Source organism: Rhinoderma darwinii, chromosome 2, assembly GCF_050947455.1.
Source record: "Rhinoderma darwinii isolate aRhiDar2 chromosome 2, aRhiDar2.hap1, whole genome shotgun sequence".
Taxonomy (NCBI): Eukaryota; Metazoa; Chordata; class Amphibia; order Anura; family Rhinodermatidae; genus Rhinoderma; species Rhinoderma darwinii.
Genome location: NC_134688.1, coordinates 204249783 through 204272448, shown reverse-complemented (window position 1 = coordinate 204272448; position 22666 = coordinate 204249783). Strand labels below are relative to the sequence as shown.

Sequence of the window (22666 nt, the reverse complement as noted above, 5' to 3'; positions counted from 1 at the left end):
AAGATGCTGGAAGAGTGCCTGACGCCATCTGTCAAGCATGGTGGAGGTAATGTGATGGTCTGGGGTTACTTTGGTGCTGGTAAAGTGGGAGATTTGTACAAGGTAAAAGGGATTTTGAATAAGGAAGGCTATCACTCCATTTTGCAACGCCATGCCATACCCTGTGGACAGCGCTTGATTGGAGACAATTTCATCCTACAACAGGACAAAGACCCAAAGCACACCTCCAAATTATGCAAGAACTATTTAGGGAAGAAGCAGGCAGCTGGTATTCCATCTGTAATGGAGTGGCCAGCGCAGTCACCAGAACTCAGCCCCATAGAGCTGTTGTGGGAGCAGCTTGACCGTATGGTACGCAAGAATTGCCCATCAAGCCAATCCAACTTGTGGGAGGGGCTTCTGGAAGCATGGGGTGAAATTTCTCCCGATTACCTCAGCAAATTAACAGCTAGAATGCCAAAGGTTTGCAATGCTGTAATTTCTGCAAATGGAGCATTCTTTGACGAAAGCAAAGTTCGAAGGAGTGTTATTATTTCAAATAAAATTCATTATTTCTAACCTTGTCAATGTCTTGACTATATTTTCTAGTCATTTTGCAACTCATTTGATAAATATAAGTGTGAGTTTTCATGGAAAACACAAAATTGTACACTCTAGGCCTCCTTCACTATCTCACAAACCCTTATGATGCTATGCTTAACGAGGTCAGGCGGATCCTTTATAGATAACTTAGGCCCACTGATCCCGATCACTGATAATCCAGATTTTCCCGCCGGTCGAACCCAACGCTCATTCCTTGGTAGTTCCCTCCAATGTCCTCTCAACTTTACACATGTCTTGACCAACTGCTCTATACTCCCATCTGCAACAATACTATCAGATGCCATGCCTTCTGCTAGACAGTTTTATGAAGACAACTAATGGAAGCATTTCTACACTACCACTAAAAAAAATGCAAACCTCCACCATACATTAACTGACTTTGTGCAATTGTGCATATCCTCCACTCCTCCCTCACATACCTTCTCCAAACTTTACCACTTGTTTCTCACCGAATGCTCACATCATCGCCTCTCATACTGCAAAGCCTGGGAACGAGAACTGAACAAACAATTCACTGAAGCACAGTGGATGCACTGCTTCTACTTCTCCCATAAAGCCTCTTTGGCCACCCGCGAACAAGAAACCAGATTTAAAGAGGCTCTGTCACCAGATTATAAGTGCCCTATGTCATACACTCCTCATTGTTCCAGCCCAGCATGATCCACAGCACAGTGTGATTGTGCAGTGAAAGAAGCTGGGCTGGAACAATGAGAAGTGTAGGACACTGATTAGTCACTGATTGGTCAGCCTCATACACTTCTTTACAACACCCACTTGGTCAAAAGTAAAAACACGCCCAGTTGTCTATTGAGAAACTAAATCTAAAATTGCTCATAACTTGCTCTAGTCTTTAATCCTTTTGCTACGAGGGGTTACTGGACATTTTGCACCTCTGATCACCGGGACAATTTTCACTCTTTTGAAATGTACAAATAAAATCTAAATTATAAAATTAAGGATTTATACTAAACCTCTATGTCCATATATTTATAATTTTAGCACATTATAAACATGTGCAGAATTTATACATGTCACTTATGTCTATATGGAAATATTTTAACAAAATCACTAGAACTAAAATTAGACCAAAAACCTGGTGTTAGGTTGGAAAAATAACAATGTATAAAAAAAAAAAACAAGGATTACACACCTTGAAAAGTAAGCGTATGTTCAAACGCAAACGCAAAGTACGTCTGAAATTACAGAGCTGTTTTCAGGTGAAAACAGCTCCTGAATTTCAGACGTTTTTGCAAGTACTCCCGTTTCTCGCAGCGTCCATTATGGACGTAATTGGAGCTGTTTTTCAATGGAGTCAATGAAAAATGGCTCCAAAAACATCCCAAGAAGTGTCCTGCACTTCTTTGATGCGGGCGTATTTTTACGCGCCGTCTTTTGACAGCGACGCGTAAAATTACACCTCGCCTGAACAGAACATCGTAAAACCCATTGGAAGCAATGTGCAGATGTTTGCAGATGTAATGGAGCCGTCTTTTCAGGCGTAATTTGAGACATAAAACGCCTGAATTACGTCTGAAAATAGGTCGTGTGAACATACCCTAAGTGTCCATACTCCCGCAACCTATATGTTTCCTGAAAGCAGACAAGATGAAAATTTCAATAGTCTCAACATGCTGTTCACAGCCATGTCCACCTTCATGTATCTTTGTGACAAATAGAAATAAAAAAAAAGAAATGCATTACATTGTACATTGGTATTAGTATATACTCCACAAACATCTATATAAACAAGAGCTTGAGCTCTCAAAAACGCTAAAACGGAGGCCATGCAATATTGTGCTTTATCTGCAAATGTACTAACAATATATAGTTCACACCCCAAACAGTTACTATGCTACCAAAATCTGTATTTTTTTGGAAAAAGCACACAGCATGTCATGTTTAAGAATACAACTTAATAACTTATATGGAAAACCATCTTGAATCAACTTCACATCAAACAGTGATCATAAGCAAAAATTGCACAGAAATTCTTCTTTGCGACTAAAAAACTTGCTCATACAAACAAATTTGTACTCTGCAAAAAATGTTCAGAGTTCATACACACCATGCATCTCTATGTTCACTGTTGAATGTGTTCATGAAATGTCCATACTGCAGGGATTTTATATGTATATTATTTCTCATACTCCAATATATACTCTAAGGGTATGTTCACACGGCCTATTTACGGACGTAATTCGGGCGTTTTTGCCCCAAATTACGTCCGAAAATAGCGCCTCAATAGCGCTGACAAACATCTGCCCATTGAAAGCAATAGGCAGACGTTTGTCGGTTCACACGAGGCGTAATTTACGCGCCGCTGTCAAATGACGGCGCGTAAATAGACGCCCGCGTCAAAGAAGTGACCTGTCACTTCTTTGAGCGTAATTGGAGCCGTTATTCATTGACTCCAATGGATAGCAGCGCTAATTACGCCCGTAATGGACGCGGCGTTCAAGCGCCTGCACATGCCGTTACGGCTGAAATTACGGGGATGTTTTCAGGCTGAAACATCCCCGTAATTTCAGCCGTTACGGACGCCCTCGTGTGAACATACCCTTATCCTAATCCTAATCAATAATCGTAGATCCCTAAACTTAATCTAATGCATTAACTAATGAAGTTTATTTATAGCGACATTGAGTTGGTGAATATGTCATTTCTGACTGATAGACATCTGTACCATTGGTCAGAAATGTATTGAATATACTTCTCTTGTAGTAATGACTGTAGTGTGTTAGGGGTATCGCTAGAGAAGTGGTCAGAGGATTTTACACTTAAAGGGAATGTGTTGCCAGAAAAACATGTTTTTTTAAAAAAAATTAAACATTTAGTGTGTGGGTGATTAAACATTGTTCAAATTTTTTTTATTTTTTTGCACGAGTCCAGGAAATATTATAAATTATTTCTAATTTATAATACTACCCATTTTTGGTCACTAGATGGAGCTGTTCCCAAAATTGCAGCATTGCAACATTGGGTTAAAAGCCCTCGCTCTAGTGAGCTCTCAGCATTCCCCCCTCCTTTATCCTGGCTAGTGCCGGGATAAACGAGGGGTTTGAACGATGTAACCTCCTACACTGTGTGTCGCCATTTTTTGAGCTAACCCACAGTGTAGTAGGTTTACATGCAGTAGTAAACACACACAAACACGAACATACATTGAAATCTCTTACCTGCTCCTGCCGCCGCGGCTCCCTCTGGCCCGTCCGCTCCGTTTGCTGCCGCTGGTGCAAGTGCACAAATCCGGAAGCCGCGACCGGAAGTAGTAATATTACTGTCCGGCCGCGACTTCCGGTCCACAGGAAAATGGCGCCGGACGGCGCCAATTTCGAATAGGACTGTGTGGGAGCGGCGCATGCGCAGTTCCCACAAAAGACGCCGTACACTGCAGTCAATGGGACGGGAGCCGTTCGCAGTCCCTATGGGACTGTGGCTGCCGTATTCCATGTCTGTATGTGTCGTTAATCGACACACACAGAAATGGAACAAAAAATGGCAGCCCCCATAGGGAAGAAAAAGTGTAAAAATAAGAAAAAGTAAAACACAAACACACAAATGAATATAAACGTTTTTAATAAAGCACTAACATCTTTAACATATAAAAAAATAATTTGTGATGACACTGTTCCTTTAAGATTGGGTATGGGCAGAATACTTTATTGATGTTTACAGATCTTCCTAGTCCACCGCTGGCACCCTCTCTGCTTCTTTACACAGGCTGAAGTGGAAGTTACCCCTCTATGCAGCTCTAGCTTGGTCTAGATCGCGTCTAGAACTGTAATCTTGGTCTTGTTATAAAGTCAAGATTACAGCTACTAGTTGCAAGAAAAGTTTTTTTATTTCTGTTTTTTCCTCCATGCATTCCAAGAGCCATAACATTTTTATTTTTCCATTGACCTAGTTGTATGGGGGCTATTTTTGTGGGAAAAGTTGTATTCCGACACTTGGGCAATCCTGAAAGAGGTTAGAAAGATATATTTAAAGCTTATGTAAACCTTTAAAGTAAATTTTTATTTTTATTTTTTACAAACTGTGTATAATGTAATTGTAAACAACTTTTAGATATTGTTTTTATGAATTATTTTTTACTTTTTGAGATACAGGTTGTTTGTATCCTGGATACATAGAAGCTGTATTTTGCTCCCTAAGCCATATCCTTCAGGTCTGCCGGACTGACGACTTTGGTGAACGCTGGTCCTTCGTGTCTCTGACAGGCAGGATCCACCTGTTGCCTTGAACTTAGATGTGATCGATAATAGCTGGATCCTTCGTGTCTGAGACACACAGGACCAGTGTTCACCGAAGCCGTCAGTCCTGCTAGCCTGACAGATTCAGCTTAGATGGCTGGATACTGCTTCTATGTATTCCAGGAAACAAACAACCTGTATCTCTAAAAGGTAGCTTTTTGAAAAAAAGGCCTCTATTCAAATTTTATCCATGCTGTATGAGGCAAATGATTGTATTAGTAGCATCCTATGGACAATTACAATAATGCCCATTTATGCATCAAAGCCATCAACCTTTTTTTCTAATTTTAGGTTTCAGTACCACAGAAGAATTTTTGTATGAAATTAGGTATGAATCTGAAGAAACAAAATCGCAGCTGGAACCATCTGTGGGAATTGAACTAGTGAGAAAGGAACGTGATACACCATCTGGGATTGTCACATTAATTTTCAACATAATTTTTGCACCCAATAAGTTAATGAGGTAAAGTGTTACATATGTAGAATTATATGCTTGAAGTTATTTTTGATCACATTAGAAGTCAGGGAATGTGGAATCCTTCAAAGTAATTTTTGATTATTAATATTTTATATAAGTGTACAGAATGCAAAGCAGACAGGTTTCCATGTCGATAATTCACACACATACAAACATGTACACACAACTATTTATTTATTTACACCGTTCTTCCATAGCATTAACCCCTTAAGGTCACGGCCAATTTTGGCCTTGAGGACAGAACAATTTTTTTATATTACCCTCTTTGCATCCCGACGCTCATATTTTTTGTACGACGTATTTGTATGAGACTTTGTTTTTTGCGAGACGAGTTGTACTTTATGTAGGTATAATTTTTTGGTACACATACATTACTGTTTAATTTATATACATTTTTATTTTGGCGAAAATGCAGAAAAAAAGCAGTTCCGCTGCAGTTTTAATATTATTTTTTTTACACCATACACAGATCATCATAAATAATGTTATACATTTGTTGTACCAGGTGTTACGGTCGTGGCGACACCAAATATGTCTATATTATTTTATGTTTTGGAACTTATATTTTAAAAAGTTTATTTATTATAAAAAAATGTTTTTTTTTTAATCCCATAAAGGGATTTTTCATTTTAATTTTAATTTTAATGTACTGGATCTATATGCTGGTACATTAGAATGTGTATTGATTGTACACAAGCAGTTGTTAGGGCATACCTCAGTATGCTCTAACAACAGGAAATATGTTCAGACAGCCCTGGGGTCCTTCAAGTTATGGGCTTTGATCGCATCAGTTATTTTCTGTGACGCGATCAAAGTGCAGTCCCCTCTCCTTGAACGCCGCGATCAGCTTTCATCGCAGTCATGACAGCATTCAAAGAGTTAACGGTGGAGAGAGGATGTTTCTCTTCTCTCCGCTGTCAGAGCAGGGCCGTGGCTGTGTATTACAGCCGTTGCCCCGCTCTCGATCGCCCGCAGAAACGGCTGTCACACAGGACGAGAATGCTCGTCCTAATGCGCGAAGTACCCGCTGCTCAGGACGAGCATTCGGCATTCAGCATGTGTCGGCAACAGGTACAATGACACCTGTCAAAGGGTGGGATGTATTAGGCAGCAAGTGAACAGTCAGTTCTTGAAGTTAATGTGTAGAAAGCAGGACAAATGGGCAAGAGTAAGGATGTCAGCGACCTTGACATGGGCTAATTTATGATGACTAGATGACTTCAAAACCAGCAGGTCTTATGAGGTGTTCCCGGTATGCAGTGATAAGTACCTATCAAAAGTTGTCCAAGAAAGTACAACCAGTGCAGCGACAACAGGCTCATGGACGCCCAAGGCTCATTGATGCACATGGGGAGGAAAGGCTAGCCGGACTCATTCCCACAGAGGAGCTACTCTAGTACAGATTGCTGAACCAGATACTGTTGGCTGTAGGGATGTCACGATACCAGAATTTGGACTTCGATACCCATACTTCGTTTAGTTTTGCGATTTCGATACCAATTTCGATACTTTGCCAACAGTAATAATAAAAAATAATTCTTCAGTTTTCTGATGTGATGATGAATTTTGAATGCGCCTCACATTAATAGTAATTAATCCCATCATGTTTCTCAGTCATAATGGGTTAATGTGCGAGGTACATGATGGGGTTAATTACTATTAATGTGAGGAACATGGAGGTTAAATTCATCGCACCTCGTGCCTCACATTAATAAATGAGAGAAAGCCGTGTTTATTTCATTTTTTTACAGCGTACACATCATAAATGATGCAAAAACATTGTTGTGCGCGCCATTACTGAATGTGTGATTATTTTATGTATTGAGACTTATTTAAATGTTTATTGTAAAAAAGGTATATGTGTTTTTTTTTAAATTTAACAATACTTTGTTTTTAAACTTTAATGTACTGACATATCAGATATGTGCCAGTACATCAGCCTGTGGACGGATATCACACAGGCAGTTGTTAGGACATACTTGGGTATGTCCTAACAACATGAAATATGGTAAGACAGCCCTGGGGTCCGTCAATAGACCCTGGGCTGTCTGCCCATATATGGTATGGCCCTCGATCGCGTCACAGGAATTCCCTGTGACGCGAGCCAGGGGCATCCCCCCTTCTCATTTTCTCCTGAATGCTGCAGTCAGCTGTGATCGTAGCATTCAGGGGAATAACGGCGGAGATGAGAGGTTGATCTCCGCCGTTATAGAGCGGGGCTGCGGCTGTGTAATACAGCCATTGCCCCGCTCCTGACAGGAAGTGCGCGCGCGGTCAGCTTGAGGAGGTGCGGCTGGCGCTGCACTAATGAGCGGCAGTTCAGGCACTGAGGACAGAACATGGGGGTGTTTTGCAGTGCGCCCGCCCGCCATGTTCTGTCTCCAGTGCCGCCGCTCATTAGTGCAGCGCCGGCCGCATGGCATCATCCTGACTCCGCGCACTTATCATGACTCAGGAGCGGGGCTGTGGCTGAATTACACAGCCGCAGCCGCGCTCCCATACATTCATGTATTACTATACTGAGCTGTGCGGCTCAGTATCGAAATACAGGAAATAGCGGTATCGAACCGTTTAGGGATGCAGAGTATCGAAACAGTATCGAAGTTTCGATGCACCGTGCATCCCTAGTTGGCTGTAATAGAAAGTTGTCAGAACACACAGTGCATTTCAACGTGCTGCATTTGTTGCTGCGTAACCACAGATCGGTCAGAGTTCCCATGCTGATCCCTGCTGATACCTGTCCACCGCTAAAATTCCCTACAATAGGAACGTAAGCATCAGAACTGGACAATGAAGCACTGGAAGGTGGCATCTTCTGATGAATCATGTTTTTTTTAATATTGCGTGGATGGCAGGGTACATGTGTGTTGTGTACCTAGGGAAGAGACTGCACCAGGATTCACTATAAAAGTAGCCAAGCAGGTGAAACAGTGTGAGGCTCTTGGCAATGTTCTGCTGGAAAACCTTGGCTCCTGGTCAGTGACATAGATATAGGGGTCGCAGCGGTCTCAGTTGCGTCCAGGCCCCTAAGCCTGGAGGGCCCACGGGGCCCCCGTTGTCATACAGCATGCTGATTAAATACATTTTCTGTGCCGTGAAGCCGGCACATCCTCGTGACGCAATGTTACACGTCTTCCAGCCAGTGCAGTGGAAGAGCTGGTGCGGAGGACTCGAGTTGAGTTGTAGAGTCTGTATTATATTGTATTGTATTGTATTGTAATGTATTGTGTTGTCTTGCAATGTATTGTGTTGTATTGTGCTGTCTGTGTTTGCGGTGGAGAGGGAGGCCCCATTAAATTACAGTCCCGCCTCCTCTATCCACCGCAAACGACACAATACATTACAAACTGTGGGTCGCGTGCCCCTGGGGATGTCGTGTGAAGACCTCCGGGGGGCCGCGAGTCACTCACCGAGGTCCCGATTCCATTCAATCCTGGAGCAAGGAGCTGATGGCTCCTTGCTCCAGCATTCACTGTGCCCTGAGTGGCTCGACGCAGGCAGGTGTGATGTAGCGACATCATCGCGCCTGTCTCCGCCGAGTCACTCATAGCACACACCGGAGGTGGTGAAGGATCCTCCACCCGGCGTGGGAATGGGGATAGGTAAGTAATTGTGTTATTTCACATATGGGGGCATTATATTGAATGGGGGGCTGATATGGCGGTGGGTATTATACTATATGGGGGGGATGATATGGCGGGGGGTATTATACTGTATGGGGGCTGATATGGCATGGGGGCTGATAAGGTGGGGAGGAATTATACTGCATGGGGGGGCTGATATGGGGGAATTATACTGTATGGGGGCTGATATGGGGGGCATCATACTGTATGGGGAGCTGAAATGGGGGGCATTATACTGTATGTGGAGCTGATATGGGGGGCATTATACTGTATGGGGAGCTGATATTGGGGATATTATACTGTATGGGGAGCTCATATGGGGCATTATACTGTACGGGGGGCTGATATTGGACATTATACTGTATGGGTAGCTCATATGGGGGAATTATACCATATGCGGGCTGATATGTGGGGCATTATACTGCATGGAGGGCTGATATGGAGGGGCATTATACTGTATGTGGAGCTGATATGGGGGCATTATACTGTATGGGGAGCTGATATGGGGGACATTATACTGTATGGGGAGCTGATATGGAGGGCCATTATACTGTATGGGGAGCTCATATGGGGGCATTATACTGTATGGGAAGCTGATATGGAGAGGCATTATACTGTATGTGGAGCTGATATGGAGGGGCATTATACTGTATGGGGAGCTGATATGGGGGGCATTATACTGTATGGGGCTGATATGGGGGACATTATACTGTATGGGGAGTTGATATGGAGGGGCATTATACTGAATGGGGGCTGATATTTGGGGGCACTATACTGTCAGGGGGCAGCTACGTGGGGCATTATACTATGGGGGCTGATATGGTGAGCATTGTATGGTATGAGGCAGTTGTGAGGGGGCATTATACTGTATGGGGCAGTTATGGGGGCATTATACTGTGTGCGGGCAGCTATGGGAGCATTATACTGTTTGGGGGCATTATACTATGGGGGCTGTTGGGCAAGGCAGCTGGGCATAGGTGCATGCAGGGTTCCGGTGATGGTGGTGTTGGGGAGTGATAGGGGGGTCCAAGCTGAATTCTTGCACCCGGGCCCATGGGCCTTTAGCTACGCCCATGGTCCTGGCATTCATGCGTATGTTACTTTGACACGTGCCACCTACCTAAAACATTGTTGCGACCAGGCTCAACCTTTCATGACAACGGTATTCCTTAATAGCTGTGGGCCTCTTTACGAAGGATAATGCGCCTTGCCACACTGCAAAAATTGTTCAGGAATGGTTCGAGGAACATGACAAAGAGTTCAAGGTGTTGGCTTGGCCTTCAAATTCCCCGGATCTTAATCCAATCGAGCATCTGTGGGATGTGCTGGAAAAATAAGACCATTTCATGGAGGCCTCATCTCCCCATCTTCAGGGATTAAAGGATCTGCTGCTAACATCTTGGTGCCAGATACTGCAGGACACCTTCAGAGGTCTTGTGGAGTCCTTGCCTCGATGAGTCAGAGCTGTTTGGGTGGCAGCAGAGAGAAATACACAAAATTAAGCATGCGTATAGCTGAATGGTGAATATAACTAGTATATGTAACCACTGAATTCCACCTTAATTCATCCTTTGATTTGTATTGCAAAATTACATTGTTGAGCTTGAGGGTTGCCATCACAATACATTTAGTACATCATCATTAATTTCAGAGATTTGTTTCAGAGCATTTCTTCAGAGATCTCTTAGCAGTGATAAAGTGGTTTGGGTTCTCAACAGACGTCAGCAGCCACTAAGCTGGGGACTTGGTGGAAACATCTTTGATGTGTTTATATGACTTGTCAGTACATTAATGTATTTGGAATTTACTTAGCAGACTGTTTCAAGGAACTGAATACTCAGAGATTACTCACACATGGAGAACATACAAATGCAATGCAGGAGACAATGTAATTAAAACCATTGCACCCATCACTGACCCACCCTTTAATGCTGGTATTTTTACACTCCTAAAAGATCATGCACCATTTTCCAGTTAATGGGAAACATGAATGATTGTATTGCTTTGTATTAATTTCTTCTTAGGCACTCTGCTCTACTAGTTGTACAGTGTGTAACCGGTGGAATATGGAAGTTCCCTATACAGTTTGTGGCCACCGAACCAAATGTGGATGACGTCATTCAGATTGAAGCAGTTGGACTTAACAAAGAATCAGCTATTGGCTTCAGACTAACTAGTCAGACAAGGTAATTCATTGATTTTCTTTTCACACCATTTCAAGTGTTACTATAGTGTTTATATAGAATATATTCCATTATTATGTATAGCACTTATATTACACTTATTGGGAGTATAAGATGTGGAGGTCAAAACCTAAAGTAACCATGGTGCTGCTGTTTTATATGTAGCATCCATCCATAGAACTGGTTTCATTAGTACTATATACTTCACCAACACACACATGCTTTGGCCAGTGCCAATGTCTTTAAAGGGTTATTCCCGGCCACCAGTCGTGAGGAGAAGTCAGCGGTCTGCACAAGGTACTGCATGTAACGTGTGCTTGTGTGTTTGTGTGTGTGTATATGTATTCTGTATGTGCATATGTGTGTATGTGTGTGAAGGGTGTCGTGGTGTTGCAATTCACGGTGTGTTCGTCTCAACCAGGCTTACCATGCCCGGTTGAGACACGAACATTCTCCCGATGCTGCTAGAACTACATTAGCTAGCAACATCGGGAGCCCGCACATTGCAGAGCGGCCTGATTGACATCTGAGTTATCAAGTTTAAAAAAAAGGTAGTTAGTGAATAAATTTTTTCAAAATTTTAACAGCAAATTATTTTTGATTTAATTTCAGCTTAGAATGCCCAAAATTTTTTTTACTCTACTTGGGAATAACCCTTTAATACACATTGTATAATGATGATGGAAATGTATTGATCTTGGAATCACTTTCAAAGCAAGCTGATTTCATTTCCAGTTCTGTGAAATTGTAAAACAATAAACGATTTTCTTTGGAAATGTATGTGTTATATTTCATACAGTTCTTCACTTCCAATGGATTATCCAATTATGCAAAGCAGATATCTACCTTAATTTAAAGTGTACCTTCACTTTGCTTATTTGCAATTGCCTAATATAATTTACACGAGTCTCCGATGATAGACTTTTCTGACATGTCTTTAGTGATCATGGTTGAGTTTTCACTCTTAATAGTTTGTCTGTCACCACTGTTCTAAGTGGTCCCCAGCAGATATTGCTATTTGAAGTGATCCCCCTTCCCTCCAGCCACAGTCTCTCACACTGTGTGAAGCAGCTTCATGCTGATAGGACAGCGTCAGAGGCTGTAACATAGCTCCACCTCAGGAGAATCGATGGTGTTGACACCCACTTGTCTAGTATAGTCTCATTTGCATATTTAGAACAAAGCTCATAACTTTTAAAATAATAAACTAGTTACTAAACTAGTGACAGATCCTCTTTAAGGCACTTTTAGGCTATGTTCACACACAAACTCAAAAACCTCTCATAATACGGAGCTGTTTTCAAGGGAAAACAGCTCCTGATTTTCAGACTTTTTTAAGTCACTCGCGATTTTCGCTGCGTTTTTTATGGCCGTTTTTGGAGCTGTTTTCTATAGTCTATGAAAAACGGCTCCAAAAACGTCCCAAGAAGTGACCTGCACTTTTTTTTGCGGTAATTTTTTTACGCGGCCGTACTTCAAAACGGACGCGTAAAAAAACCGCCCGTCGGACCAAAACGCCGTTTTTCCCATTGAAATCAATGGGCAGATGTTTGGAGGCTTTCTGCTTCCGATTTTTCGGTTGTTTTTCGGGCGTTTACCTTGTTGGCAGCACGTCTCCCTGTGTAAACAGGGAGACATGCTGCCGACATAAAAAAAAAAATTTATGGGGGAGAGCGATCGGAGTAACGAGCACTCGTCCCCATACTATCTCCCTGTGAAAGGAGCAAACAGGCGCCGATCAACAACCTATCCATGGCTGTGTAAAAGTACCTTTACAATACCTATAAAGAGAATTTCCTCCCAAAACGGAAAATTACCCTAATATTAGTAAATCCGAATTTCTAGAAGTTCTAAAAATGTGTAAATTCTCTTCTATTTAATTATAGAGATTTTAAAAACTTACTGTTTAGTTGCAGAACATTTTTGCAGATGACAACCAAAAATTTCAGACACTTTTTGAACTGTAAATTTTATATTGAAAGACCATACTGTCAAAATAACAATTTTATTATCAATATGGCTGCACTTCTTCTTGTCACTTTTGCAGAAATGGTCACAGCAACAAAATAGAAAAATGCCAACATCTCTATAACTGGATATTCCTTTTAAAAAGGAAGCCACCTCAGGAATCAACTTATTGTTATGGGTTTTGCTGCTGCAAGCTTCGGTGATATTAGCAGTGGGCTCCCAAACATCTCCCTGCAGATGTCACTGCCATGAAAATTTATGATTACTTGGCTCCCATTCAAATGAATAGGTGACTATGCAATACATGGTCTTACTAAGTACACTAGAGCAGGTGCCTTCTTTGCAGCAGCTTACCAGTAATAGAGGGGAAGTCTAGACATCCATATGTCCAGTTGGGACAACCCCTCAAATTTAGAAGTAGAGAAAAATGATCCAGCGCTGAGTCGTGCTTTGGTTTAAAAAGGAAGAAGTATTCCTACTTTTATTGGGGAAATAAGATTAAAATTAGAAGGAGACGCAGTCCCAAGATGTATGATGGTTATGGGTTGTTGCCCTAGCCTACGCGTTTCAAGCACGTACCGTGCTCTTAATCATGGCAAAGACATTTCTTTGCCATGATTAAGAGCACGGTACGTGCTTGAAACGCGTAGGCTAGGGCAACAACCCATAACCATCATACATCTTGGGACTGCGTCTCCTTCTAATTTTAATCTTATTTCCCCAATAAAAGTAGGAATACTTCTTCCTTTTTAAACCAAAGCACGACTCAGCGCTGGGTCATTTTTCTCTTTTCTCCATTACGTACCGCCAGCCGTAGCGGGGATCCGAGCGGAGAGTCCGGAGACGCATCAGACCGGTGAGCTGGAGGTTTCCTCCCTTTCTATACTAAATTTAGAAGTACTTGCTATTTAGTTTCTCTATAACACATACACACACACACACACACACACACACACGACAGTAAAAAAATGGCCATTAAAAACCGATCAGCTGTCAGTTTTTCATGGCTGTTTTGCTTCAGTGTGTCTCCAAATTCTTATCCATTCCAAGTTTGTCTGACCATTTTTAATGGCCGTTTGTCATCCGTTTGCCATCCGTTTTTCATGGCCGTTAAAAAAACTGATGTATTTCAATTTTCAGGGATTTTTGTAGTCCTAACCTCCTGGAAACACTACAGGACATAGTGTCCACTACATAGTGCCAGTATCTGCATAGTGCCACAGTGCCCACACAGTGCCAACTGTGGGTAGTGCCACAGTGCAAACATATAAAGTTCCTTCATACATAGTTCCCGCATATAAAGTTCCAGTGCCCACATAGATAGTCCCACAGTGCCTATATAGATAGTACCACACACAGTGCCCATGTAGATAGCGCCACAGTGTCCCCTCTATATATTGCCCTATATAGTGCCACAGTGCCCATGTAGATAGTGCCAAACTCCCCTTGAAGATAGCACCATAGCCCCCATGTAGATATTGGCACACCCCCCATGTAGATAGCGGCACCCATTGTAGATAGCGCAACACAATCCCCCTGTAGATAAAGCCACACACACCATCTTGTAGATAGCGCCACACCACCTATAGATAGCGCCCACATACCCCCTGTAGATAGCACCACACACACCCAACCTGTAGAAAGCCGAACATACCCCACCCTGTAGATAGCGCTACACCCTCCCCTATGGATAGCGCAACTGGGGCTCCCTCTAGGAGCAGAATCCCCAGACAGAGCGTTCCACTACAGTGACATCAGGGGCTCCCTCTTTGAGCGGAATCCCCAGCCAGAGCATTGGCAACTCTCTGGCCGGGAATTCCGCACCAGGAGGAGCCCCTGATGTCATATATGGATAGTGATTTTAGGGGCTCCTCCAGGAGCGGAATCCCCAGTCAGAGCGTCGACAACGCTCTGGCCTGGGATTCTGCTCCAAGAGAAGCCCCTGACGTCACTGTCCAGTGTATGGACAGTGATATTAGGGGCTTAGAGATTCCACATCAAGGGCTTTCCAAAGACAGGAGTACCCGACCAGAGAGCCGGAGACTCCATATTTGAAAGCCCTGACATCACTGTCCATATATGGACAGCGATGTCGTGGGCTTCCCCAGGCTCAACGCTCAAAGTAGCGTTGTGTCCGGAGAGTCCTCTTGCAAAGGCCATGCTAAGGTTTTAACAGCCTTCAAAAGGATTGTTTCCTGAAAACTGTCAGTTAAAAACTGATCCATTGAGTTCTATGGGGGCCGTCAGGCCGTGAAAACAATCAAAAACAGGACATGTCCTATTTTTTTTAATCACAACGTTTTTCTTTATTTTGAAGATATGCATAAACATAACAATAGTCACATAACCAATAAGTGAATTCAACACAGAAAAACAGAAGTATCAATTACACAGCATGTGCTGACAGTTGACATAATACAGATCATAGTCAATACATTGACATATATGTTCAAAACTTTGTAGGCCAGATCACTCGTATGATCATGAAAAGAATAAGTCAAGACCAATCAACTACTCCCATCCGCCACGCACATAGGAAGTAAAGCCAGTCATCCACCTCACTCCAGGACTCCACTTGTTTGGAATAAGGGGCACATTCCAAGCAAGTGTCTCCTACTCCCTGTGATATGAACTTTGAACACAGTATAGCCAAGCATATTTAGATTTGGAAGATTGAAGGTGTTGCGATGCGATCAATCTCTCATATATACAGATCGAGTTGACCAAATTAATGATTTCTTGCACATGAGGTTGAGTGTTAGTCTTCCAATGTCTCGTTAGCACCAGTTTTGTAGCCATGAAGATATGTGCAATGATAGCACGCGCAGTGCCTCAGGAAATCTCCTATGCCTATTAGCAATAATGCCAATTCTGGTGTAAGAGGAAAACTCGGTTTCGTAACTGATTGGGCTACATGATGGGCTGCCAGCCATAACGTTTTAATCGTCGGACAAGCCCACAAAATGTGCAAGAGAGTTCCTGGATCTCCACATCCCCTCCAACAGAAAACAGAGGTCGCTGGGAACATTAAATGAAGTCTAGAGGGAGTGAAGCACCATCTCATGCTAGTCTTAAAGATTGCTTCCTGGAATGAGGTACAGCTACATACATTGAGATGTTCCCCTCCATTGGTCATCTGAAAAAGACACCTTTAGATCCCTTTCCCATTTAAGCATAGCAGCAGTTTTAGCAAATTCACATTTATCCCCTAGTACATTATAATAAAACGAGATCCCCTTACATTTCCTACGTGAGGAAACAAGATGCCGAACAATTTCCCCCGCAACACAATTAGATATTGGGACAGAACGCCGGAGGAAATCTCTCACCTGTAAAAACCTATAGAATTCCCTATTGGGGAGGCCGAATCTGGTCATGAGGTCTTGGAAATGGAGTGTGTCGTGACTGTCATATAGATCTTGTATCGAGCCAATACCCATATCTCTCCATTTAGATAGATCAAGATACGGGATCTGATCTTCCAGGAAGGAAAGAGGAACATGTTTTAACGGGACCCGCGAGTCCTGTGAGGATGTATATGTGAGGTGAAGCCATAGACTGTTGGTTATTGTGATTGAAGTGAGGCATGTAGGCTCATTTTCACGATGCCATAGAGTATTTACCAGAAGGGACTGTAAAGATTTGCACCCACAGATATGTGTCTCAATATCTACCCACTGTTTGTCCCCAGGGTTTCGCCACCAAAAGGATAGTTGGTCAAGCATACAGGCCCCATAATAGTCTCCAAGATTAGGCATTCTAATGCCCCCAACCCACCTATGCTTATTGAGGAACGTCGCCGCAATACGTGGACGTTTGTTGTTCCACACAAATTTCAAAAGCATGCTATGAGCCTGTGAAAAGAAGGATTGTAGGATATGGATCGGTAGAGTCCTAAAGAGATAGAGCAGCTTGGGTAGAATCAGCATTTTATACGCTGCCACCCTTCCAAACCAGGATATAATAAATCTAGAATATTTGGAAATGTCTTCACGTAAGACCGTCAACATGGGAGGGAAATTTGTCATGTATGTCTTGTTGGAAGGGAAGGTCAAATGAATGCCCAGGTAAGAGATTTCCTCACTACGCCAATCCAGTACAAATTTACTTTTCAACAGTGAGAGAAGTTGTGGAGATACATGTATGGGTAGAATCTGAGATTTATCCCCGTTCAATCTATAATATGAAACTTGACTATATTGCTCCAGTACATCAAAGGTTGCAGCAAGAGAGGTTAGGGGATTTGTGCACACCAACATGATGTCATCGGCAAACAATGCTACTTTATGTGTGGACCCACCCACCCTAACCCCAGATATACCATTAGAGCGTCAAAGCATTTCTGCCAGGGGTTCAATGGACAAAATAAAAAATATCGGGGAGAGAGGGCAGCCCTGTCTAGTACCATGTGTTATATCGAACGCGTCTGACAGGGTGCCGTTTACATAGACTCTAGCAGCTGGGTTGGAATATAGAGCACGGATTGGACAATATATTGGGCCCCCAAATCCAAATCTTGCCAGAACAGAAAACGCATATCCCAATTTACCCTGTCGAACGCCTTCTCAGCATCCAGGGAGAAGAACGCAGCAGGAGAAAGAGACTTTTCAAATATCTGCAATAAGGAGAGAAGTCTTCTTGTGTTATCTGGAGCCTGTCTACCCTGTACAAAGCCTGTTTGATCATTTTGATCAAGGAGAGGGATTATTGACAATAACCGATTAGCTATTATTTTAGCGTATATTTTCACGTAACCATTTAATAAGGAAATGGGACGATAATTGGAGGTGAAATCAGTTGCTTTCCCTGGCTTGGGTAACGTGACAATAAGAGCTGTAAGCATCTCTTTAGGAAATGATCCAGTTGATATCGCCAGGTTAATCATCGGTAACATATGGTCAATCAGGATCGTCTCAAAAGCTTTATGATAGTCATTTGAAAAGCCATCAGGGCCAGGGGCTTTATGTAGGGGAAGGGTCTTAATCACTCTACCTATTTCCTCCCTGGTGATTGGCAGATTTAATGTGGCTAGTTGTTCCGGGGAAACAGAAGGTAAGTGTACTTTGGATAGAAACGATTCAAACCCCGTCTGAGTAGGTTGGGGAGTTGTACTATCATCTTTTAGGTTATATAGGGATTGGTAATAATCTTTAAATGCATTGGCAATAACCCTAGGCGTGAGTATGGGTTGGGAGGTAAGAGGATGTTTAATAAGTGGTATTCTAGATCTGTGGGCAATAGATTTGAGTCGCTTGGCGAGTAATGCACCAGACTTGTTAGCTTTTGTAGAAGCAGATGTTTTAAATGATGTCTTGCGTTTGCCAAGGTGGTGGTGATATGAAAAGAATGCTTCTTTTTATTTTGGACTTCTAAATTCCGTATCTGGTCAAGGGTATCCCTTATGTCCTTATCCCTTTGCTTTTTAAGCCTGCTACCCAGATGGATAAAGGTCCCCCTTATGCAGGCTTTATGCGCATTCCAAAGTGTAAATGCATTAATAGCTGGAATGGCGTTAAATTCAAAATATTCTGAAAGTGATGTTTGCAACTCCTTAGAGAGCGAGGTATGGGAAACAATATAGGAATTTGCCCGCCACACATAGTCCGAAACTCGGGAAAATTGCTCCGTTAATGTAATTGATATAGGAGCATGATCAGACCAGTGTATCGTACCTATATCTGTTGAGGACACTCGCTCTATCAACCGTTGATCTACCCAGAACATGTCTATCCAGGAGTATGACTTATGCCTAGCAGAGAAATACATAAAGTCTCTTTCACTATCATGGAATAGATGCCTTATATCATACAGATTCTCTCTCTGTTTCAACGAGTCAAGAGTGCTTCTCCGTGGGGGTGAGGATGAGGAGGTGTCCAGTAATGGGTCCCAAATAGCGTTTCTTAAGGGCATTTACTTTATTTAGTAGTTTGTTCAAAATTCTATGCTGGTTGCAATTAGGAGCATACAGGTTTACTATAGTGTATTCAACTGAATTAATAGAATAATGAACTATAATATATCTACTGAGCGACTCCACCACCGAATGATGAATCGTGACATTAAGAATGCTACGGAATGCAATAACAACCCCTCTTCTTTTTTTACGAAATGAGGAGTAAAGGATCGTGGTAAAAGTCCTATGACTCAGTCTCGACTGGCCTTTGTTTGAGATGTGGGTCTCTTGTATTTATGCGACATCACATCGCTGTTGAGTCAATTCCCTCCATAACGCGGATCTCTTAAAGGGGCTGTTGAGGCCCTTGACATTAAGTGATAAGATTTTGAGGGCCATGAGATCGTATGGAGGAGGTATGCCTCATATACATGTGTACTAAGCAAGATGGAGGGGATCTACCCACCCGATTAACATTAACGGGAAGTCGAACCTTAGGCCTAGGTGAGTTAAGAGCAGTACAGATCAAGTCAACCACAATATAACAAGAACACATATAGAAAACAATTTTAAAAAAACGTAGCACACCGTAGTGCTTTGGTATCAGAATGAACCAATAGTTTGGGGGAAAAATAACTATTTAGAGTCAACAATACTCGGTACTCGGTCCACACTCAGAAGTAATATAAGCAAATTAGCGAAGAATCAGGTACCGCCGACTACAGTCCACTCTTTGTTCAGGCGGCGTAGAGGGGAGCCAACCCTATTTGTGGATGTCAGGTGCGTCACTTGGTTATTCCAGCTTTCCAGAAGAGTAATGCCTTCCTCAGGAGACGAAACGACATGGATGGCATCAGCACGATTTATCAGGAGCTTAGTGGGAAAAGCAGGCGTTGGGTAAAATAGCTGAGTTAGCTCCGATGCACCAGAGCTCCCAGCTTATGCAACCATCCGGTCTGCAGTCCAAGCCACGCCCCGACATGTCCTATTTTTTGGCGGTCAGTATTCACGGGCCGTTAGAAAACGGATGTGTGAATACAGCCACAGAACGACATTGTTCTGAAAACGTCCATTAAAAAAATGTCCATCACACGGCCATTTTTCCCTGTTGTGTGAATGTAGCCTAAATCCAATTTTTTTTATTACAATCTTTCAATGACCAACAGTGAGCATAAGGATCATATCTTATGTCAGACTGTTTTGTAGTTATTGCTGTTTAGGGTATTTCTACATTTTATGTGTAAAATAATAACTAACTACTGTCCTCTATGTTTTAAGACTAGTAAACCCCTTAACGACATCCAACGTACTAGTACAATTTTGTCATTAAGTTCTTGTAGCAATCCAACGTATAGGTACGTTGGAGCGTTAAGTGGTCACCGTTTATGACAGCAGGCCATCTTTACTCGTTGCCCCCCCTGCATCGGCGATCGCTGCGATTGGTCGATCAATTCAGACTGGCTTTTTGTGGCTGTAACCTATCACTGTGCCACAGGGCACAGTGATAATGTGTGGATTGGTGCTGTCTAGGACAGTACCAATACCTGCCATGTACTTGTGAGGCAGTGGCGGTGGTGCCACCCACCCGATCGCTACCATTGTTCTGTCTGCATAAACCGACCAATCACAGCCATGGCGGGTGTTTCAAACACCCTGCCCCAGCTCTGCCCCCCTCATTCCGGTTAGGAATGGTGAGCAGAGCTGGTGTGCTACCGTCTGTGAGCCATACTTACCCTTGCTGATGCCTTCTGTGCTGTGATCGTCCTCTTCTGCATCCTGCTGTGTGATCACTCACTGTGATCATTATCATCATCATCAACTGTGCTACTGCTGAATTTTATTTTTTTTAGCAACAGCACTAGTGATCGCCTAAAACCCCTCCCCCTCCCCTTCAACCATGTACGATCTGCGGCCGATGATCAGTGGCCGCCATCACTGATCAGTAGTTTTTGGTAAAGGACTTTTTTTGTTTGGTCAACCTTGCACCATCTCTGTGTGTGCACCCTGCAGCCACTGAGTGCTGAGCCCGTGATCAGCCTCAGTGGTAATTAGTTGATGCAGGTTTTTTTTGGGCCTTCTTTAATATATAAAACTGTAAAAGAGTAAAAAAAAAAGAGGGGTTGATCTCTCAGAAATTGAAGGGAGGAAAGAGGGGGTAGGAGGAAACCTCCAGCTCACCAGCTCCACGTTCTTGTATTCGGATCTCGCCCGGATCACCGCGACGGCACACGGCAGGCAATACAAAGGAAAAAAGGAGAGGATCCAGGGATGTATAATAGAAGTGGGGAAACTCGGTTTCCAATTTTATTGGATGTGAGCAATAAATAACGAACACAAGAGGAGTAACAAGGTGGTTAGGATCGCTTCTATTTATTTGCCATCCTAACCACCTTGTTACTCCTCTTGTGTTCGTTATTTATTGCTCACATCCAATAAAAGTGGAAACCGAGTTTCCCCACTTCTATTATACATCGCTGGATCCTCTCCTTTTTTCCGTTGATCTCTCAGATCATGTGCTGAAGCCGTATAGTGCTATGTGAAAAATAAGGGGGTGGTACAAAAAGGCTAGCAGTGCACATGGTACAGATGGCAATTTGTAACGCTTATGTGCTATTCCAATGCGTAGGCCGGACAGGGTCATTCCTTCATTTTTAAGATGTAGTTATCAAGGCACTTGTGTTTGAAAACCAGGAAGGGGAGGACCCAAGCACATTTGCTGAAAGAGAGGGCGCCCGTATTGTACCAGGGCAACACTTTCCCGGCATCATACCCCAAGCTGCAAAGATGGGAAAATCCCCAAAAAGGTGCAGAGTGGGAAGCAAAAGGGGGATGAGGAAGGACACCACTTATCAGTGCGACACCTGCCCAGAAAAACCTGGCCTGTGCATAAAGGATTGTTTCAAGGCGTAACACACATATATAGATTATTAATTTTATTATTTATGTACCCTTTTGTTTTACCCTGATTTGCTTTTCACAACTTAAACATGCATTATAAATTCAAATACCAGTAAATACGGCCTAATTCAAATAAATTCAGCAAAAAAATTTCTAACTATACCCTTAAATATGTTCCTTGAGGGGCGTAGTTTTCTAAATGGGGTCACTTTTGGCTTGTTTTCACTGTTTTGGTCCCTCGGGGGCAAACCAATCTAGCAAAATCTGATAGCCAAATGGCGCTCCTTCCCTTCTAAGCCTTGCCGTGTGTCTGAATAGCAGTTTCTAACCACATATGGGGTATTGCCTTGCTCACGTGAATTTACTTTACAAATGTAGTGGTGCCTTTTCTACTTTAGTCCTTGTGGAAATGAAAAAAATGTAGCTAAACCTATATTTTAATGGAAAAAATTTAGATTTTCATTTTTATGGCCTACTTCAAATAATTTCTGCAAAAAACCTGTGGAGTCAAAATGTTCACTATACCTCTGAATCATTTCCTTGAGGGGTGCAGTTTCCAATATGGTGTCACTTGTGGGGGGTTTCCACTGTTATGATCCCTCGAGGGCTTTGCAAATGCGACATGGTCCCATAAACCAGTCCAGCAAAATCTAAATGCCAAATAACACTTCTTCCCTTCTAAGCCCTGCCGTGTCTCCAAATAGCAGTTTATAACCACATATGGGGTATTGTTTTAACGTACTCGGGAGAAATTGCTTTACAAATGTTGG

General features: G+C 42.7%; 1 protein-coding gene across 2 annotated transcripts in view; it reads left to right on the top strand.

Annotated features, from left to right (window-relative positions):
• Positions 1–22666, top strand: part of CFAP47 (cilia and flagella associated protein 47) — a 546843-nt gene that overhangs the window by 497731 nt on the left and 26446 nt on the right. For both annotated transcript variants that reach the window (XM_075852746.1, XM_075852745.1), the window contains 2 exons: positions 5145–5316; positions 10979–11140. In XM_075852746.1, the coding sequence (XP_075708861.1) occupies positions 5145–5316; positions 10979–11140 (334 nt within the window). The remainder of the gene's footprint in view (positions 1–5144; positions 5317–10978; positions 11141–22666) is intronic.